The sequence below is a fragment of the Chenopodium quinoa genome, unplaced genomic scaffold (assembly GCF_001683475.1).
Source record: "Chenopodium quinoa cultivar QQ74 unplaced genomic scaffold, ASM168347v1, whole genome shotgun sequence".
NCBI classification, from domain to species: Eukaryota; Viridiplantae; Streptophyta; class Magnoliopsida; order Caryophyllales; family Amaranthaceae; genus Chenopodium; species Chenopodium quinoa.
This window is the reverse complement of record NW_018744072.1, coordinates 1,385,133-1,402,587: the sequence shown is the minus strand read 5'-3', so window position 1 is coordinate 1,402,587 and position 17,455 is coordinate 1,385,133. Positions and strand designations below refer to the sequence as shown.

At 34.4% G+C, this 17,455-nt stretch overlaps 2 protein-coding genes across 2 annotated transcripts; one reads left to right on the top strand and one right to left on the bottom strand.

The window, feature by feature from the left end:
- Positions 1-638: 638 nt before the first annotated feature.
- On the bottom strand, positions 639-2,609 carry LOC110691314. Its single transcript, XM_021868236.1, has 3 exons — positions 2,315-2,609; positions 1,060-1,537; positions 639-825 (listed from the first exon to the last, which is right to left on the bottom strand). Exons 1-3 carry the CDS (start codon positions 2,400-2,402, stop codon positions 657-659), a joined length of 735 nt encoding a protein of 244 aa, XP_021723928.1. The 5' UTR covers positions 2,403-2,609; the 3' UTR covers positions 639-656.
- Positions 2,610-7,253: 4,644 nt separating this feature from the next.
- LOC110691214 (3-ketoacyl-CoA synthase 5-like) lies at positions 7,254-9,098 on the top strand. Its single transcript, XM_021868124.1, has one exon. It carries the CDS (start codon positions 7,406-7,408, stop codon positions 8,900-8,902), a length of 1,497 nt encoding a protein of 498 aa, XP_021723816.1. The 5' UTR covers positions 7,254-7,405; the 3' UTR covers positions 8,903-9,098.
- The last annotated feature ends 8,357 nt before the right edge of the window (positions 9,099-17,455 follow it).

Below are 17,455 nucleotides of genomic sequence, written 5' to 3'. Positions count from 1 at the left end.
TTCTCGTCAAGGTGGAGATTGTTGATAAGTATATTAGGTGACTCGTACTTCGTAGCTTTGTCCGCCCGATCGGGCGGACATTGCCCGGTCTGACCGGGCGGAAGAAGAAGAGGTGCCTGGCAAATTCGTTGAAGAAGCTGCTCTCGCGCCCGACCGGGCGAGCCTTCGCCCGATCGGGCAGACCTTGCCCGGTCTGACCGGGCGGTGGGGGTTGGATACGTTGAAGCATTCGTATGGAGTTTTCTTCTCGCGCCCGATCGGGCAGACCTTGCCCGGTCTGACCGGGCGGAGAAGGAAAAATGCGGAGACGCAGATTTTACGATTTAAAGTTATCTTTTATGTTATCTTTTTGCCCAAGTATCTTTTATTTTAGGGATTAATATAAAACCTCCCTAATATCAGTATTAGGGTTAAAAGAGAGACAGAGTGAGAGCCGTTCTTGAGAAATACAAGAATCATCTTTGTAATCTTTGCAGTTTATAGTGAAATCATTCGATCTCGGTGCCCGTGGACGTAGCTATCACATCGATAGTGAACCACGTAAATTCTTGGTGTTGTTCTTATTGTTTGCATTGAATTTCTTTATTGTTTTCTTGTTTGTTTTCGACCTTTGCTTCCGCTGTCGCACAACAAGTGATTTGCTGAATTCTGTTTTTTTATGCCAGCAGCCAAAAGTTTTTGTGGGTTCTGGTGTTGAGAAGATAACCTGCATTTTGACTCTTCTTCTGAACTCCAACATAGGTACATAAGCTGTTTTCTATCAGAAACTCTGCGGTGTCTACTACCTTTGACCCTCCTAGCAATTGGCCTCCATTTTTCCTAGCTCTGTTATATAACCAAGATATAATTACCAGAAAACGACATCAATTTATGAACAAGAAGTATTTTATAAACATTTTACATTTAAAATGCGAAAAAATGATGTATATGACTCAATGGATTGTAATAAGGAGCTAAAAATGGAATTTATTAAAACTACCATATTAGAAAATTGTACCAAATGTTTATTTACAATCCTAAAGGTTGTATATACTAGTATCTGATCATATAAAAACTTACCCTATAAAAATATTGGGAAGACTTCGACGTTGTCCAACAATAAGAAGCTCAATCTCTAACAACTTGCTCTGAGATAAAATTGTAGTAGCCTTGTCCATGCATCCTTGCTCCACCTTTTCAACTTGAACTTTCATTTTAGGGTAGGCTGTCTCGCATGCCTTCTTCATGACCTTTAAAAAATCTTCATCCTTCCCACCTCCATTGCCATCGCTAACCCAACTACCTCCAAAAATACCTCCACCACTTCCGAAAACAATGCCACTAATGGCACTATTACCAAGTATGCCACCAGCAACACCGCCACCACCTTTTGAAGGATCATTTGGGGTTGCATTAGAGAGTTCAAACTGATGTTTTCGGAAGAAGGTGCTCAAATGTGAGCTAAACCTACCCTTCCTAGGACAAGGGCTCGTTACATGTATCAAAATCAATTCATCCTTCTCAATTATTGCATGTCCAAGGGCATATTGTAGGGCAGCTGTTGCAATACAGTATTCACATAATGTTTTTTTTTAGAAATTTCAGTTCTAATTAACGTTTTAGACACTATTCATCATTGTTATTTCGAAAACATTTGTGTGAGTCGGACCCACGGTGAGTCCAATATATCTGACATTAAATTATTAATATCAGATATTAGATTCCTCATGTTAGATATTAGATTATTAATGTCACAGTGAGTCTGATCTCACGCAAAAGTTTCTCTTGTTATTTTTATCATTATATATTTTTAAACTATCAACTTTTTCTTTTATAAATTTTCTAAAAGATGAATTAAGGCAATATGTACTGTCAAACTTATACATCGGAAAATCATTAAAACTCCGAATGATATAAGTAGAAAAGAACAAAGGAAATAGATGTAAAATACTAACAATTTTTCACAAAACTACCTAAAAATTTGATCAAATTTAACCCTGAGTCATATCCGGCTCTAATTTCCAATTGATGGTAATATTATCAAGGGTAAAACCGTAAAATTAATCTTTTTTTAGCTTAAAGATGCGTTAATTTCTAAGATTATAATCTAGTTTGAGCTTAAAGTCTTAAACATTAGTAAGATACATACTTCATGTGGTCTTCATCATAAGTATGCATGGTAATGAAATGAACAAACCTATACAAAATTGATTTTAACAAGTAAATTTTTAAAATTTGTTTTGCAGTCATTTGAAAAAGCTAAGGATTTTTTTTTCTTTTGAATATTTTGTATATGGGAAATTATATGGACAATGTGGATATGCATGCTACTAACCTGTGGACTCTCTAGTAGGGTCTGCAACCACCATAACTCGTCGACTATCGCCTTTTCTGGTACCGGCAGGGTCTTCCATCCCAACCATCGACGTGAAACAATGTATTCCACCACCAGCCCCGGCCCAGTGCCCCTAGCTATAATTATTGTTGTTTTGGCTCTTCATGAAGATGATCTAAAAGAAATGAAGAGAGGGGGCTAAAAGATGTAATTTGGTTTCTTATTATCTCCCTTGCATGAAATTAGAGCAAAGAATGCATTTGCCTTTTTCGAGTATTCTTTACCCAACCCCTAATTTCCTCAACTTTTCTCCTTTAACTCCATGCCTTTGTTTTGCTAAATTAGGATATTATTATTATTTTGCATCATTTTTATGTCCTGAAATTGAATGGATTTGGGCAATGACAACTTGGTGGGCATACCCATAAAAGGGGAGCAACATTGCAACTAATGAATTCAACCGTTAATATTTTTGGTATAGTGATAATTAAACTAGTTATATTGCTCTATTGTTGCTTCTTTGAGTTTTTGTGAACATGAAAAGAAAAAAAATGCATTGATGCATTATTCGAGTCATTTCCAATCAATAGGTTTAAACAATTTTGAAGTTTTTATATTCTTTCCTTAACTTTTGAGCATTTTTTTTTTCAATTATTAAATGTTTGATTTTAATATGATCAATTTTTAATACTTCATATATCACTAAAGTATAACTACGTTTTTATTTTCTACATAGTTTATTAAACTTTATTGTCTTTTCAAATTAAAAACAAGTGTAATAAATAGAATCCATTATGCCTGTATTTTATAAGAATTTGCCTAAAATAATATTACTATCATTGAATGAGTGTGCAAATGCTTTTCTATATTTAACTCAAATTAAGCCATCAATTTCTCTCTAAGTAAAGTGGTACTCCGTAATTTGTTTTGTTTAAAAAAAATGTGGTAATTTGTTTAGGGATCTACTTTTAAATACATACTACGATACCTTAGAGTAATTGATGAAACTTTGATGGAACAAGATAGTTAGATAGGTAAGTACCTTGATTATTTTTTTGTCTGTTTGTATATTTAAGAAGGAACAAACATATCTTTTTGTCAAATTTGAAGTATATCCACACCATATATCTTTGAATGCTTCTACTACGTATAACTTTTGAGTTGTGTGTCCATGTTGCTTGTGTTACAATTTTTTATTCAGTCTTGTTTTCGAAATGCTCTAATATACTTCGTTTCTTTTTAATTGCAATACAAGAATTTTTTATGTCTACCAAATAATATTCCTTTGTTGCAACTAAAAGAAACAAAGGTATTATATCACTTTTCACGATAATTATATGATAGTCATCCTTAAAACGACTACCATTATATTAATTTTTTAGTGATTGATTTTGATTTATTTTTTAATGTCAAAATTAATTATAAATCATTCATCCAATTTTTAAAATTCATTTATTAATTTTGAAAAAAGCCTGTTCAGCTGACCTCAGAGGCTTCCAGTCATCCGGAACAGCATGTTTCTTCTCGGCGGCGCAAAATTACAATTGTTGTTAACCAGGGAAAATAATTCGTGTTAAATGGTGAATATATATTGAGAGGGAGCTGAAGAAGTAAGAAGTAAGTGTTTTGTGATCCATCAATAGATACTTTGGAGAAAATTATCGTGATCCAAATTTAAAAAAGAACATTAAGGAATAATGATGAACGAAAAATAAATAACATTTGTTTCCAACACATAATAATACAGATGGGACGATTAAACTAAATTGAGACGCCTCGCTGAGTGTTGATGGGTGGGTGGGTCTTGGAGTCATTGCGAGGGACTGGAAGGGCGAGGTACTGTTTGCTGCTACTTGTCGTACTATTGCTCATTGGCCGCCAATTATTGCAGAAACCAAGGCTGCTGCCATGGCGATCAGGTTAACCAAACGCTTTGGCTTGAAGGACATCATTCTTGAAGCAGATAGCCAAGTCCTCATTACTAGACTGTCGAAGGCCTCGGTTTTCTTCACCGATCTTGATGCAATTCTAGATGATATATTGTCTTCTTGTGTTCATTTTAATTCCGTTTTGTGGTGTCATGTAAAACGAGATAGACATAACTTCGCTCGTATTTTGCCTTATAGTGTTGAACAAGTTTCGGAGAACCATAGCCACCCTTGTGAGATTTCTCCTTAAGTTTTTTATGGATAAATTATCAATATAAAACACCAATTACGGGGTTTCTAAATAAAAAATACAATTTCCATAAAAAATAACATAAATTTGAAAATGACATATTTTCATTTCAACAAAGAAATTTTTTGGTGCACACGACAGCACTCTTTTAAAGACCAAGATGATAGAAAAGTAACAAATTAAATGGGATTAGGTCCAATTATAAAAAAGAAAGGTGATGTGCCAGGGACAGGTTCAAGAATTGATCACATGATTTTTATATCCTCTATTACCGTCTTCTATTTCACTAATTCAAAGAGATTTCATCCCAAAATTATATGACAATATAAAAATTAGCCTCTTAACCTTTATACGGACTAAAGTGTTTAACTGCTTTAATTTTTTTTTATCAACGTGAGACACTAATATATACATTGTTTGGGAATGTTACACTCCATAACTTCCTATTTAATGTTAATAGTTGGCATGTGTCGATAATACAAGCTTCAATGCGTCATAAAATAGTGTATTGTTAATCATCTGTTTTACAAGAACATATAATTACTCCCTCAGTCCCTTTTTAGTGGCCTGTATTCTATTTTTGGGTAGCCAAAATTAGTAGCATATTTCTATTTAAAGAGTGTACTTTTTGACAAAATTACACTCTTTTTATGAGTTGTAATTAACTTTCGTTTATTTTTATGTATTTTTGGCATCATTTCCCAATATTTTCTCTCTCCCTTTTCAATAATTACCAACTACCTTTTCTTTTTCTATCTCTCTCTAACCCCACATGCATATTTGAACACTCAATTCTTAATTTTAAAGAATCTACAACTTCCTTAATTCCTGTGAAAAAAACCCAAATAGGCTACTAAATAAGGGACGGAGGGAGTACATAATTATTATACAGATTATACAGTATTTTCTCCATTTTTTTTAAGTGCCCCATTGGGAATTTTGACACTATTCACTAAACATAATTTGACCAATATTTGTGAATTATACATAAGAAAAAATATAGTCTTGTGGGTACTTGTTAGAATCGTCTCAATGAGTAAATAACTAATACTCAATTGTTATTATTCATAATTAATGATAATTAAAAATATTATTAATTAAAATTTTACATTGACATACGTGTCATAAAATTATACGGAGGGTGTAGCTTATTAGAAGTACCGAGTAACATAAAATTCAGGTACTACTCGTACTAGCTAGAGGTTAAAAAGAAGGTATCCTTCCACTAAAATATGGAATACTTTCTGTTGAACCCATATTCAAACATCATAGATCAGATATCGTATTTATGGCTTTCCCTCCCTAAAATCGCCTTAGCTACCCATATATTTATTTATGTACTCCGTACTATACATGCATCAAAGTTTGATGCACTCGGTTCGTCATTCGTCATATTTGTAGTCGCACCAAATTCATAATTAATTTTCAATCCTAAACTTAACTTATTTCAATTACGTGGTAGGAAACCTTGTAACAGAAAGCAAAATCTAAGCTAATCGTGTATCTTTCTTTCTTAAAAAAAAAATGAAAAACCTTAGACAAGTATACTTTTGTCTCGGTATGGTGATCCATTATGATAAACAATACATGCAAATAAAATTAGTAATCTGTATTAACTATGTTAACAAAAGTGCGTTAAATGGGACCGATGGTGATTTGGTTGGATTTTATTTAATTTGATTCTAACCCATCATGGGTTTAGTGGATCAATAATTTTTATGTCTATAGTTGATATAGTAACTACATGTGAGATGTGTGTGACAATATAATGAATGACTAACATTTAGCCATAATATAGCATATTAAGAAATAATTATTGCTGGCCTATACATACTAGAAGTGATTTATTTCATCTATACCTTATTATGTACTACCATTAAGATTTTTATTATTTATTTCTCATACTAGGAAATTCCACCTCCAATCTCATTTCATGCATTTTGTCAAGAATTCAATGTTGAGAATAATTATTTTGGTAGAGTATTCTTAATAAACTTCAACTCTTTTGATTGATTGTCTTAATTAAATCTCTCTTTTGATCTTTAAAAGGTTTTCTTTCTTTTCCTCAAAAGGTTTAATTCCTTCATGCACTGAAAATTAATTGACTCTTGTTTTTAGCATGAAAATACCACTTTTAGTTCACCAGATTTCCATGCACATAGAAAATTTCTTATTATAATTTTTAAAATATATAGTGTAGTTGCTAAATCATTGGCCGCATGTCCAGCAAGTTTATTCCATACCCTAATGTTAACAATTTTATATATTAACCATTAAACTTTTTTGAACTATATTTCCAGACATGAAGGTTACCTTTTAATTTACTACATCGATCACAAAATCTTAGTACCAATTGAACAAGAAAAGTAAAGAGATAAATTATAGAAATTAATTAAAGCAAAAGGTTTAAAATGAGATATATATAATTTATATCAGAAAATACGATATCTGATATCTATGATGTTTGAAAATTATACAGTAGTGTACAAAGCATGACTAAATCACTAACATAACAATTGTCCTTTACTAAGTGACTAATTGAATATTTCTAAAGAAAAAAAGTGACTAATTGAATATTATGATATTTGAATATTATACAGTAGTGTGAAAGTACCACTACCAATGAACAATTATTGTTGTAATTCATGAAGAGTAATTATTGACGTAGACTTCTTAGTTCCTCCTTACTGAACAAAGCAAGGTTAGTTTTTGGGTCGGAAGTAGAAAGAATAAATGTAGTCATTCTACCATTATAACAAACCACAATTCAGAGCGTTGAGTGACGCTATATTACTTGTAACTTCATTTAATTCTCTCATCTGTCTCCCATTCATTGCCTTTCCCATTTCCTTTAAATCTCACCTTCATTCTTTCCATTTTCTTTGCAATTCAATTCACAATCAAAAAAGAAAAATGACCCCAAATTTACCCGACTTCTTGAGCTCAGTGAAGCTCAAATACGTAAAACTCGGTTACCAATATTTAGTTAATCACTTCATTACTCTCCTGCTTATTCCAGTCATGTTTAGCATCTTACTACATCTTCTCCAACACGGCCCGTGTGAGATCATCCAAGTATTCTCGTCTTTCCACTATCTTAACTCGTTACAAATTATATGTTCTTTGTTTCTTATTGTATTTGTGTCCACCTTGTACTACATGTCCCGCCCACGGGCCGTGTACTTGGTGGACTACGCTTGTTTTAAGCCACCCGCTATGCTTAGGGTTCCATTTTCGGCTTTTATGGAGCATTCGAAACACATTGTAAAAGACCAAAAAAGTGTAGATTTCCAAATGAAGATTCTAGAGCGATCCGGGTTAGGGGAAGAGACGTGTTTGCCTGCCCCTATTCATTATATTCCCCCTTCGCCGAGTATGGCTGCTGCTCGCGAGGAAGCTGAGGATGTTATCTTCAGCTGCCTCGACAAGCTGTTTACCAGTAGTACTGGTGTTAAAGCAAAGGATATCGATATTTTGATTGTTAATTGTAGCTTGTTTTCACCTACACCGTCTTTGTCGGCGATGGTGGTGAACAAGTATAAGTTACGAAGTAATATTAAGAGTTTTAACTTATCTGGGATGGGTTGCAGTGCAGGGTTAATATCAGTAGACTTAGCTAAAGATCTTTTACAAGCTCATCCTAACTCTAATGCTGTCGTTATTAGCACTGAAATTCTAGTCCCCAATTTTTATTGTGGGAAAGAAAGAGCAATGCTCCTCCCAAACTGTCTGTTTCGAATGGGAGGAGCGGCTATTCTTCTTTCCAACAAGACGGCCTACAGAAGGCGGGCTAAGTACCGCCTTCTGCACGTAGTCAGAACACACAAAGGAGCCGACGACAAGGCTTACAATTGTGTGTTTCAGAAGGAAGATGACTGTGGAATAGTTGGGACTGCACTGTCAAAAGATCTTATGACTATAGCAGGTGAAGCACTAAAATCAAACATTACTACTTTAGGTCCGTTAGTTCTACCAACTTCCGAGCAACTCCTTTTTCTACTCTCTTTAATCGGGAGGAAGCTCGTTAACCCCAAATGGAAGCCTTATATACCCGATTTCAAGCAGGCGTTTGAGCATTTTTGTATCCACGCAGGTGGTAGGGCGGTTATAGATGAACTCCAGAAGAACCTTCAGTTGTCAGGTGAACATGTAGAGCCATCTAGAATGGCTCTACATAGATTTGGGAACACTTCGTCGTCGTCGTTGTGGTACGAGTTGGCCTACATTGAGGCCAAAGGGAGGATGAAGAAGGGTGATAGAGTTTGGCAAATTGGGTTTGGAAGTGGGTTTAAGTGTAATAGTGCTACTTGGAAGTGTTTAAGAGGTGTTACTTCTGTTAACAAAGATAGTCCTTGGGTTGATTGTATGGATAAGTATCCTCTTCATATTCCTGAAGTTGTCGAGTTTTAATTAATTAAATAAGGGATCCCATTAATTAATCCCTTTTTTAAAAGAAATTTATCAGTTTATTTTTTGTTTTTTTTTGTTTTTAAGTGTTAGTTTAGTTTATCTGTAATGGGTGGGTTGGTTTTCTAGGTGTGATTTGTAATGTGATTTCTAGTATTTAATTTGATATTCAAGAAATAAATATGATCTATTCTGTTGAGTTTAAATGGAATTAAAGGTATTGATGGTTTGATGAATATAATGCATTTTGTTGGGTATTGCTATTGGTGGTGCAGTAGTTGTCTTCAGTTTTGATTTCGATTCTGGTTTTTATTTAAAATTATTGTGCAATGAATTCAGTGTATGGTGATTGAGATATGAAATCAATTTTTGCATCTATTCGGCACATTTAGGGAAAATGACAAAATCTTGGTTGATAATAATAAAGAGGTCAAGTTTTGAACTTTAGTATTTATACAATTATACCAAAACATTTTACAAGTAAAATTAGGATAATTTAGGTGTACTAATTAATCACCAAAATTTACGCAAGGCCAAGCCCCAATCACAAGCTCCGGTGGAAGGCCCTCTTTCAAGAATGATGCAATGGCTCTCTAGCTTGAAGAAGTTTATGTTGGACATTAGTGTACATACTGTACGTGTATATAGTATAAATGTGATCTTGACTCTATTTTTTATGGTGTATCTTTTTGGCAAGTTAATAGAATTGGGCTAGTCGAAATGCTACTGTATAAATTTTGTAAAATGCTCATGTCCAAAAGACTCTTTTGAGTAGTATAACCGCACTGATCAATAAAAGAGCGAAGGTATATTATATAAGTTCAAAAAAGATTACGGAATAATATACATCACAAAACTATATAGTTTTAGGAGTAGACTAACTAAGCTAGTCTTGTAATCGATCTTAATACTCGTAGTACGTTATAAAGCATGTGATTAACCCTCTCTTTTATGTTTTTTTTATCAATATGTGAAACATTCACGGGTGGGCCTTTTTATAGGGCTTGAGTATTAATTCTCAATACCCTTAGACAAACCTGACCCCTCCCACGGGTTAGGACATAGTTCATATGGTAGATTCGGAGTATGATAGGTTACATTAGAATAAGTTTGACAATAGATTTAAGATGATCAAGGTTGCAAAGTGTGTAATAAATAAAGTATACATGGCTTGATCTCAAATAACTTCACGAGCTAACTTGAGGGAATCATGTGGCCATTCAATAGCTCGCTCAACCTCCCAGATTCAATTCCCAGGTCAGGTGTTGTATGATGGGCATGGCCCTACGTGCAACATTGATCATACATGCAACATTGATCATTCTAGTAGTCAAACCATTTATTTAGTATTAATTTCAGAAAATGCTGAATGTTGTACTTGTATATATAATGTACTACGTATATTATTATTCCCAAATATCTAAGATAATGCTATCAAATGGCTCAAGAGCTCATGGCTTCAAGTGCTACGCCAAGTCAAGGTTCATTTTTGTTCAATGATGTCTAATAATATTAATAATAATAATAATATAAGTAATAATAATTTATCATGTTCAATCGACATACGAGTAGTTAAGAGCTCAAACTGACTGACTGAGCTAATTCAAGAGCCAAATTTAAATATGGTATATGCTGTCTTGCAGCTATAAAGAAAGAAATAGTTATCAACCATTTTCATGTAAGTAATTAATTAATGTTTTAGTTACAAAATTAATTGAACGGTCTCAGTTTTCTCACCCTATCTTTGCTCGTTACTGAAACAAGCTACTTTTTCGTATACTAGCTTCACAGTATAGCTAAGTAGCTTTTCCCGCTTCTTTTCTTCCTGCGGTGTATTTTAAATGAGGCCATTTATTGAGGCTTTGTTGGTGTCTTCCGAGCGTATCCGTATCCAATGCGGAGTACACATTTTATTTTTTTATTTTTATTTTATTTTTTTGTTTTGACAAATTTGGGTGAAAGAGATAATTGAATGACTTAATCATTATTTAGGTAGAGTTTTTATACAAAACCCACACTCATAAGATAGGATAAGTGAAATGTAGAATTTATACTGACCATAAATGTTTGAGGTACATTTTCACCCAAAGAGATCTAAACTCGTGCCAAAGGAGATGGTTAGAATTCGCAACGGACTACGATTTGGACATACAATACCTTGAAGGGAAAGCAAATGTAGTTGTAGACGCTCTAAGTCGTAAAACCAGTCATGGTTTGAACACTTTGGTAGTGGCTGTTGAATTGTGTAGGGAAATGAGGAAAATGAACTTAGAAGTGGTGGAATAGGGAGTACCAGCAGGTATACTTGCGAATCTAAGTATTCAACCAATAATATTTGATAAGATAAGGGAAAACCAGGCAGGAGATGTAAAGTTGGATAGGATTCGTGAGAAAATAAAGTAAGGAAAGGCTACATATTTCAAAATTCATGAAGATGGGAGTCTTCAAAGGTAGATGGTGTGTACCACAAAAATGTCAGAAATTAAAGAGAAAATTGATGGAGGAAGGACACAATATACCATACTCAATACACCCTGGAGAGGATAAACTATACAAAGACTTGCATTTCGATGGATTTTATGACTTTCCTCCCAAAGTCAAAGAGTGAAAATGATACCATTTGGGTCGTGGTGGATAGACTTACCAAATCTACAGTGTTCATACCATTGAAGGAGACCTGGAAGATGGGGCAACTTGCAAAAGCTTACATCAATAATGTTGTGAGGTTACATGGAGTTCCAAAAGATATTGTGCCTGATAGAGATTCTAGGTTTCTTTTAAAGTTCTGGAAGAGTGTGCAGGAAAACTTTGGTACAACACTAAAGATGAGTACAACATTTCACTCTGCCACAGATGGACAAACTGAGAGGACTATTCAAACCTTGGAAGATATGTTGAGAGCTTGTGTCATAGACTTTCAAGGGGATGGGAAGATAGCTTGGACTTAAATGAATTTTCTTATAATAATAGCTACTATGCGAGTATTGGTATGGCTCTATTTGAGGCATTATATGGAAGAAAGTATCGTATGTACCCCTATATGTTGGAACGACATAAGTGAAACAATGATCTTAGGATCTCTAATGATTGAAGATACAGTTAAGCAGGTAAAAGAGATTCAAGCTAAGATTCAAGCAGCACAGGATCGTCAAAAGAGTTATGCAGATTTGAAGCATAGGGAAGAAGTGTTTGAAGTTGGTGACAAAGTGTTGTTGAAAGTATCACCAATGAAGGGTGTTATGAGATTTGGGGAGAAAGGAAAACTTAGCCCAAAGTATATTGATCCATATGAGATATTGCAAAGGATAGGCAGAGTAACTTATGGGTTGGCCTTACCTATGGAGCTAAGTAATTAAGGTGCATAATGTATTTCATGTATCTCAGTTAAGAAGGTATATACTTGATAAGTCTCATGTGCTACAACCTGAAACAATTGAGTTAGATCAAAGCTTAACTTATGAGGAAAGACCTGTCAAAATCCTTGACAGTAATTTGCGTAGTACACGCAACAAGGAAGTTAAGATTTTTAAGGTGCTATGGTCTAACCAAGAATATGAGGAAGCAACTTGGGAAGTTGAGGATGAGATGAGAAAGAAATACCATGAGTTGTTTGAGGTATGTTGAGTTACAGGGACGTAACTCGTTTTCTTTAAGGGGGGTTGAATGCGGTAGAATTTCGTGCTTTTTTCCTCTATTTTCAGTTATTTTAGTGTTTTTTTGCACATTTTTAACAGTTATTTCGAGTACTTTTGATTTCAAGGAGACATTAAAGGTAAAAGTGTGTCAAAAGAGTACATCAATATTACACAAAGTTAGGAAAAATGTTGATTTTTCGTTACCCAAGTTTCGGGACGAAACTTTTTAAGGGGGGTAGATTGTAATACCCTGTATTTTTATACGTAAATTAATTTAAAGCAATATTTTATGAAGTATTTAAATAATTCGAAATGAATTATTTATGGTATTTTAATAATTTTAAAAGGTTTTTTTTTTAATTAAAAGTCTATATTTATTTATTTAATTATTTTGGAAATATTTTATTTTATTATTTAAAAACTTTGGGGCATAATTAATTTATAAAAGGAAATTTTAAAGTCAATGGAGTTTTAAAGAAAGTCAAATGTCATTTTGAAAAGGAGTAGGAATCATTAAGTGTAAAAAAAGAATTTAAGTTAGGAGGGTTTTGAGAGAGGGTATAAATACCCATCATATAAGCAAATTAAACTTTTCCCAAGGTGGAGAATACCCAAAGGTAAAAATCTCTTTCTCTCTCCTCTTATTTTTCTCTCTCCTTTAATTCTTCCCCTTTCCCTCACAAACACTCACACACATGCACACCAAGGTGGCTGCCCGCCACCACCACCACCACTTCCCACCGGCCGGCCACCGCCTCCAGCAGTCGCCGCCAGCGTGGAGGGCGGGAGCGGCCCCTCCTCGTGCGTGCGGTTGTGTTTTTTTTTTTTTTAAAAAAAAAAAAAGAAAAGAAACTCTCTCTCTCTCTCTCTCTTTTGTTTTAAATTAATCCAACCTTGATTAATTATTGATTCTGGATGTGTGTGATGATTTTATTATGTTTTAATAATGATTAATATGTATGTAATTTTCAGATTTGGTTTTTGAATTAAAAAGCCCAAAATTGAAAACCCTAGGTTTCTAAATTAATGTTTATTGATATTGTAGTTGATGAAAACTATTGAAATTTATGTTTTTAAACAAAATTACAGCAAGTTTATAAGTTTTTACAATGCTGGAATTTTTATATTAGAGGCTAGAATTATGTTTCTTGAAAGGATTTTTAATTACCCATTAATTGGGAATAACAGTAGGTGGTTTAAATTAATTTTCAACTTGCTTTAAAAGGTTTAAAAGTGTTTTAAAGAGTGTATATATTGCTGGAAATTTATTATGAATAGGTATTAATATCTCTTTGTGATTTTGGGATGTAGGAGACTTCCAAGTGAGTGATTTTGTGTAGTCGTGGCGATTTTGAGATCATATTCGAGGTATGTTCGCGTACTCGGTAATTATTTAAGTGTGTATAAACATGCTAAGCTTTATTTAATTAATTCCAAGGTAGTATCATGATAGGTATTGATTGGAAATGTTGATTGGATTGATTTTGGTGATTAAACTGTGAAGTATGAATTAATTGAGGTGAATTATTGATTGGAATTGATTATGCTGGCATGTTGATTATGGACCACACTTTTATTATTGGCATAATTGAGAGCATGTTTAATTAAACTAAATGTTTGATTGAGTTTAAATATTAAAAGGGAATTTTATTATGGTTCATATAATTTTTTATTGATGTTATAAGCATGGTAAAGGAGCTATTTAAGCGTCTATGTACATGAGGATTAACTTATATTTTGGTGCCTAAGTGCACTTAAGGTGTTCTAAACACCAACGGATAGGATTTATGGTGCATTATGCGCTTAAGGTGTTATTTAACACCGAGATATTTTAAAAAGGGTTCACATTAAATTAAATGTGGTCGCTAATTATTCAAGAATTAAATTAGTATGTTTGATTGCTTGAATGATTTATGATGATTGATTGTTTTATGGATTGAGAGTCATCACCAAGTCTAAAATATGTAAATAACGTAAAGTGAAAGAGATTACGCACCAAAAATCTTGGAACGTATATACCTCGAGTATGAACATATGGGGGGAGTTATGCGACTTTATATTTGACCATAACTTTTAATGGGAGTACAGGACGCTGTATTTTCCTTTTTATTATGTGCAGGAATTCCGCCACTTACGAGTGGTTCTTTTATATTGACACGATTAGCTCCCGTGTTAATACCCCTTTATTAGGGCAGGTTAAGGGAAAGCTCGATCGATGCGTAATCAAGCTAAATAAGCAATCTATTTATTTATTGGTTGATTGTGTTGTATGTTGTATGCTTGTAAACAGGTGCAACAAGGTAAGTGGTGCGTTGATAGGATGAAAACATGTTAGTATGTACTGTTTACGCTTATGTACTCAGCATTGCTTATTGTGTGTTTGTATGTTTGTTTGGCCTTGTCTTTATCTTGGCCCTACGACGACCCATTTCTAAGGGCGAATAGTGGGGACAAAGTAAAGAGAAGTTTTTCATGTGATGAAACATATTCATGATGGGTATGAGTGAAGAGCGAATCCTGCTTAGTTTCCATTAGGATATGATGTATTTTATTTGCTTTGATTATTATATATTTGTTTGTTAGACTAACACAAAGGTTTTAATATTTGTTTTGGGTTTTGATAAGGGCCTATTATGATTCCAAGTAGTAGGTTGACTTTATTTGACTTTGTTTGACTTTGGTTTGACTTTATTTTCGTTAGTTTGACTTTTTGAGTTGACTTGTTTTGAATGGTTTTTAAAGTGAGTCTTCCGCTGTGTGTCTTTGATAATTGCCTTAGCCGTTTTCACGGTAATGTCTTAGATTTTCCTATTTGGTATTTTAAAAGAGCAAAACAGGTATTTTAAAGGAAAGAAATTTTTAGGGTGTTACAGTTAGGGTCGGGTCGGGTCGCTCCGGGTCACGGGTCATTTCAGGTCGGATCACTTCGGGTCACGGGTCGAGAAATGCTCTACCCTAACCCAAAGTTTTGGGTTCGGGTCAACCCAAATGGTTTAGAACAGTTTTTATCTAATTTTTTTTTGGCTAATTTTTAGTAATTTTTTATTTTTCAAGCTTACTTTGCTATTTTTTTTTTTCAATTTTTTAAGCGAACATCTTCACCATACTATTTTTAGCCATTACATTTTTACCATTTCACCAAAGCACATCAATTCCTAACTAATAAAAAATGATAATAAAATACAAAATATAAATTTTAAACATCCAAAAATTTAAGGAGGCCAACATTGTTATAGGGTAAATTCATGTTTCTCATATTGATAAATATAACAAGTGTCTCAAAGGGGTATTTCTGTTATTTTGAATTTGTAAGGGGGGTTAATGATGTGAATCAAGAGGGAAATTCTTTTGAAGAACCAATTACATTGATTTTGAGTCCAATAGGGTTCGAATTTGGAGGAAAAGATCAAGATTGGGTCACTTGCTTGGTTATCAAGGAAAAAGGAAAGAACCTGTTATTTTTCGACGAAGACAACAACGGGACGCGCCGACTTGGGTGCCACGTGCCAGTTCCCTGGCTCCGGCATGAGCCCAGCTACACGCCGGTCAGGCGCGTGTCCTTAGTGGCGACGCGTGCAATGGTCTGACGGCAGCGATACGAAATGGAAGAAATTTCATCCTTAGTTTTTTCTAGAGTTTTGCTTGCAAGTTTTTACCTTTCACTTGAAAGGGTTTTTCTTGGTTTAAACACTTAGGATTGTTGATGATTTAGAGTGTTGTATGGTGCGCGCTCGCGCCCATGTTAAGTGCGCCCGTGTAAGGCAGGCGCGGTCGCGATGAGAGTGCGCCTAAACCGCGCACCTCTCTGGAAATCAACATATTGGATGAAAGTGGGGGGCGCGCCTGCGCTGCCTGGTAGCACGCCCGCGCTGCAGACCGCGCTAAAACCGCGCCCCTCATTGACTTCATGTTCATTTCGCAGGCATTTTGGGAGGAGCGCCCGCGCTGCTTCCCAGTTCTGCGGTTATTTGCTGACAGTTATTTCTTTTACAAAGTGGATCGTTTGAAAGATCAAGGATAGACAGAACAGTTTACTCTTTCTCTCCAAAAAAAGTAATTTTCCACATTTTCTCCCAATCTTCTTGCAAACTATTATGAGAAAAACTCTTAAAATTTAGCCTTCATCGTGAATTATTCATTGTTCTTCGATTCTAGTGCTAAGAACAAAGTTTGCTGTCAATTGTATCTCAAAGAGGATTTTCGGTTTAACCCAAGCACCGTGTGGGGGAAATAAACCTCTTTAGGAAAGTGTATACACGCCTTTGACAGTGTATCAAGGTTTGAGACTCAAGTGGTCATTAATTTTCTCATGTTCATGTTCATCTTCAAGGCTTGGGGTTGAGGCAAGTTTAGAATCTTTTACATTAGTGTTTTTCTTTGTATTTTCTGAAATACATTGTTATTTTGGTGTTTGGTTGTAATACTTTGATTAGTATTTGACTGTTGTATAATTTGATTGGTATTATACACAATTTAGGTTTTGTTCCCACAAACTAAAGTAATTCTTTGTTTTGAATTGCTGTAAAACCTAACAATCTAAAGAGGTTTAATATTTTTTAGCAAGCATGTCTAGTGTGAAAGAATTGACCACAAATTTTGTTAAACTGAAAAAGTTTGACGGTGTGGAGTTTCGGAGATGGAAGAAGAAGATGTATTTTCTTCTTACATCTTTGAATGTTGCCTATGTGATAAGTACTCCAAGGCCAGATGAACATGAGAATGAAACCTTGGAATCCGTTTGGGAGAGATCGAAGTGGGACAACGACGATTTCATATGTCGTGGTCACATTTTGAATGGGATGGAGGATGATCTTTATGACGTCTACCAAAATGTAGAATCGGCCAAGGAGCTTTGGGAGTCTTCGGAGAGCGAGTACACGGCGGAAGACGCTTCAAGTAAGAAATTTTTAGTTAGCAATTT

Bases quoted from the DNA above. Each gene is read 5' to 3' on its own strand.
- LOC110691214 (XM_021868124.1), top strand. From the start codon at position 7,406: ATGACCCCAAATTTACCCGACTTCTTGAGCTCAGTGAAGCTCAAATAC.
- LOC110691314 (XM_021868236.1), bottom strand. From the start codon at position 2,402: ATGGTTGGGATGGAAGACCCTGCCGGTACCAGAAAAGGCGATAGTCGA. The intron at 1,538-2,314 runs GTTAGTAGCATG...GTATTGCAACAG, and splicing joins CCCTACTAGAGAGTCCACAG to CTGCCCTACAATATGCCCTT. The intron at 826-1,059 runs GTAAGTTTTTAT...GTTATATAACAG, and splicing joins CTTCCCAATATTTTTATAGG to AGCTAGGAAAAATGGAGGCC.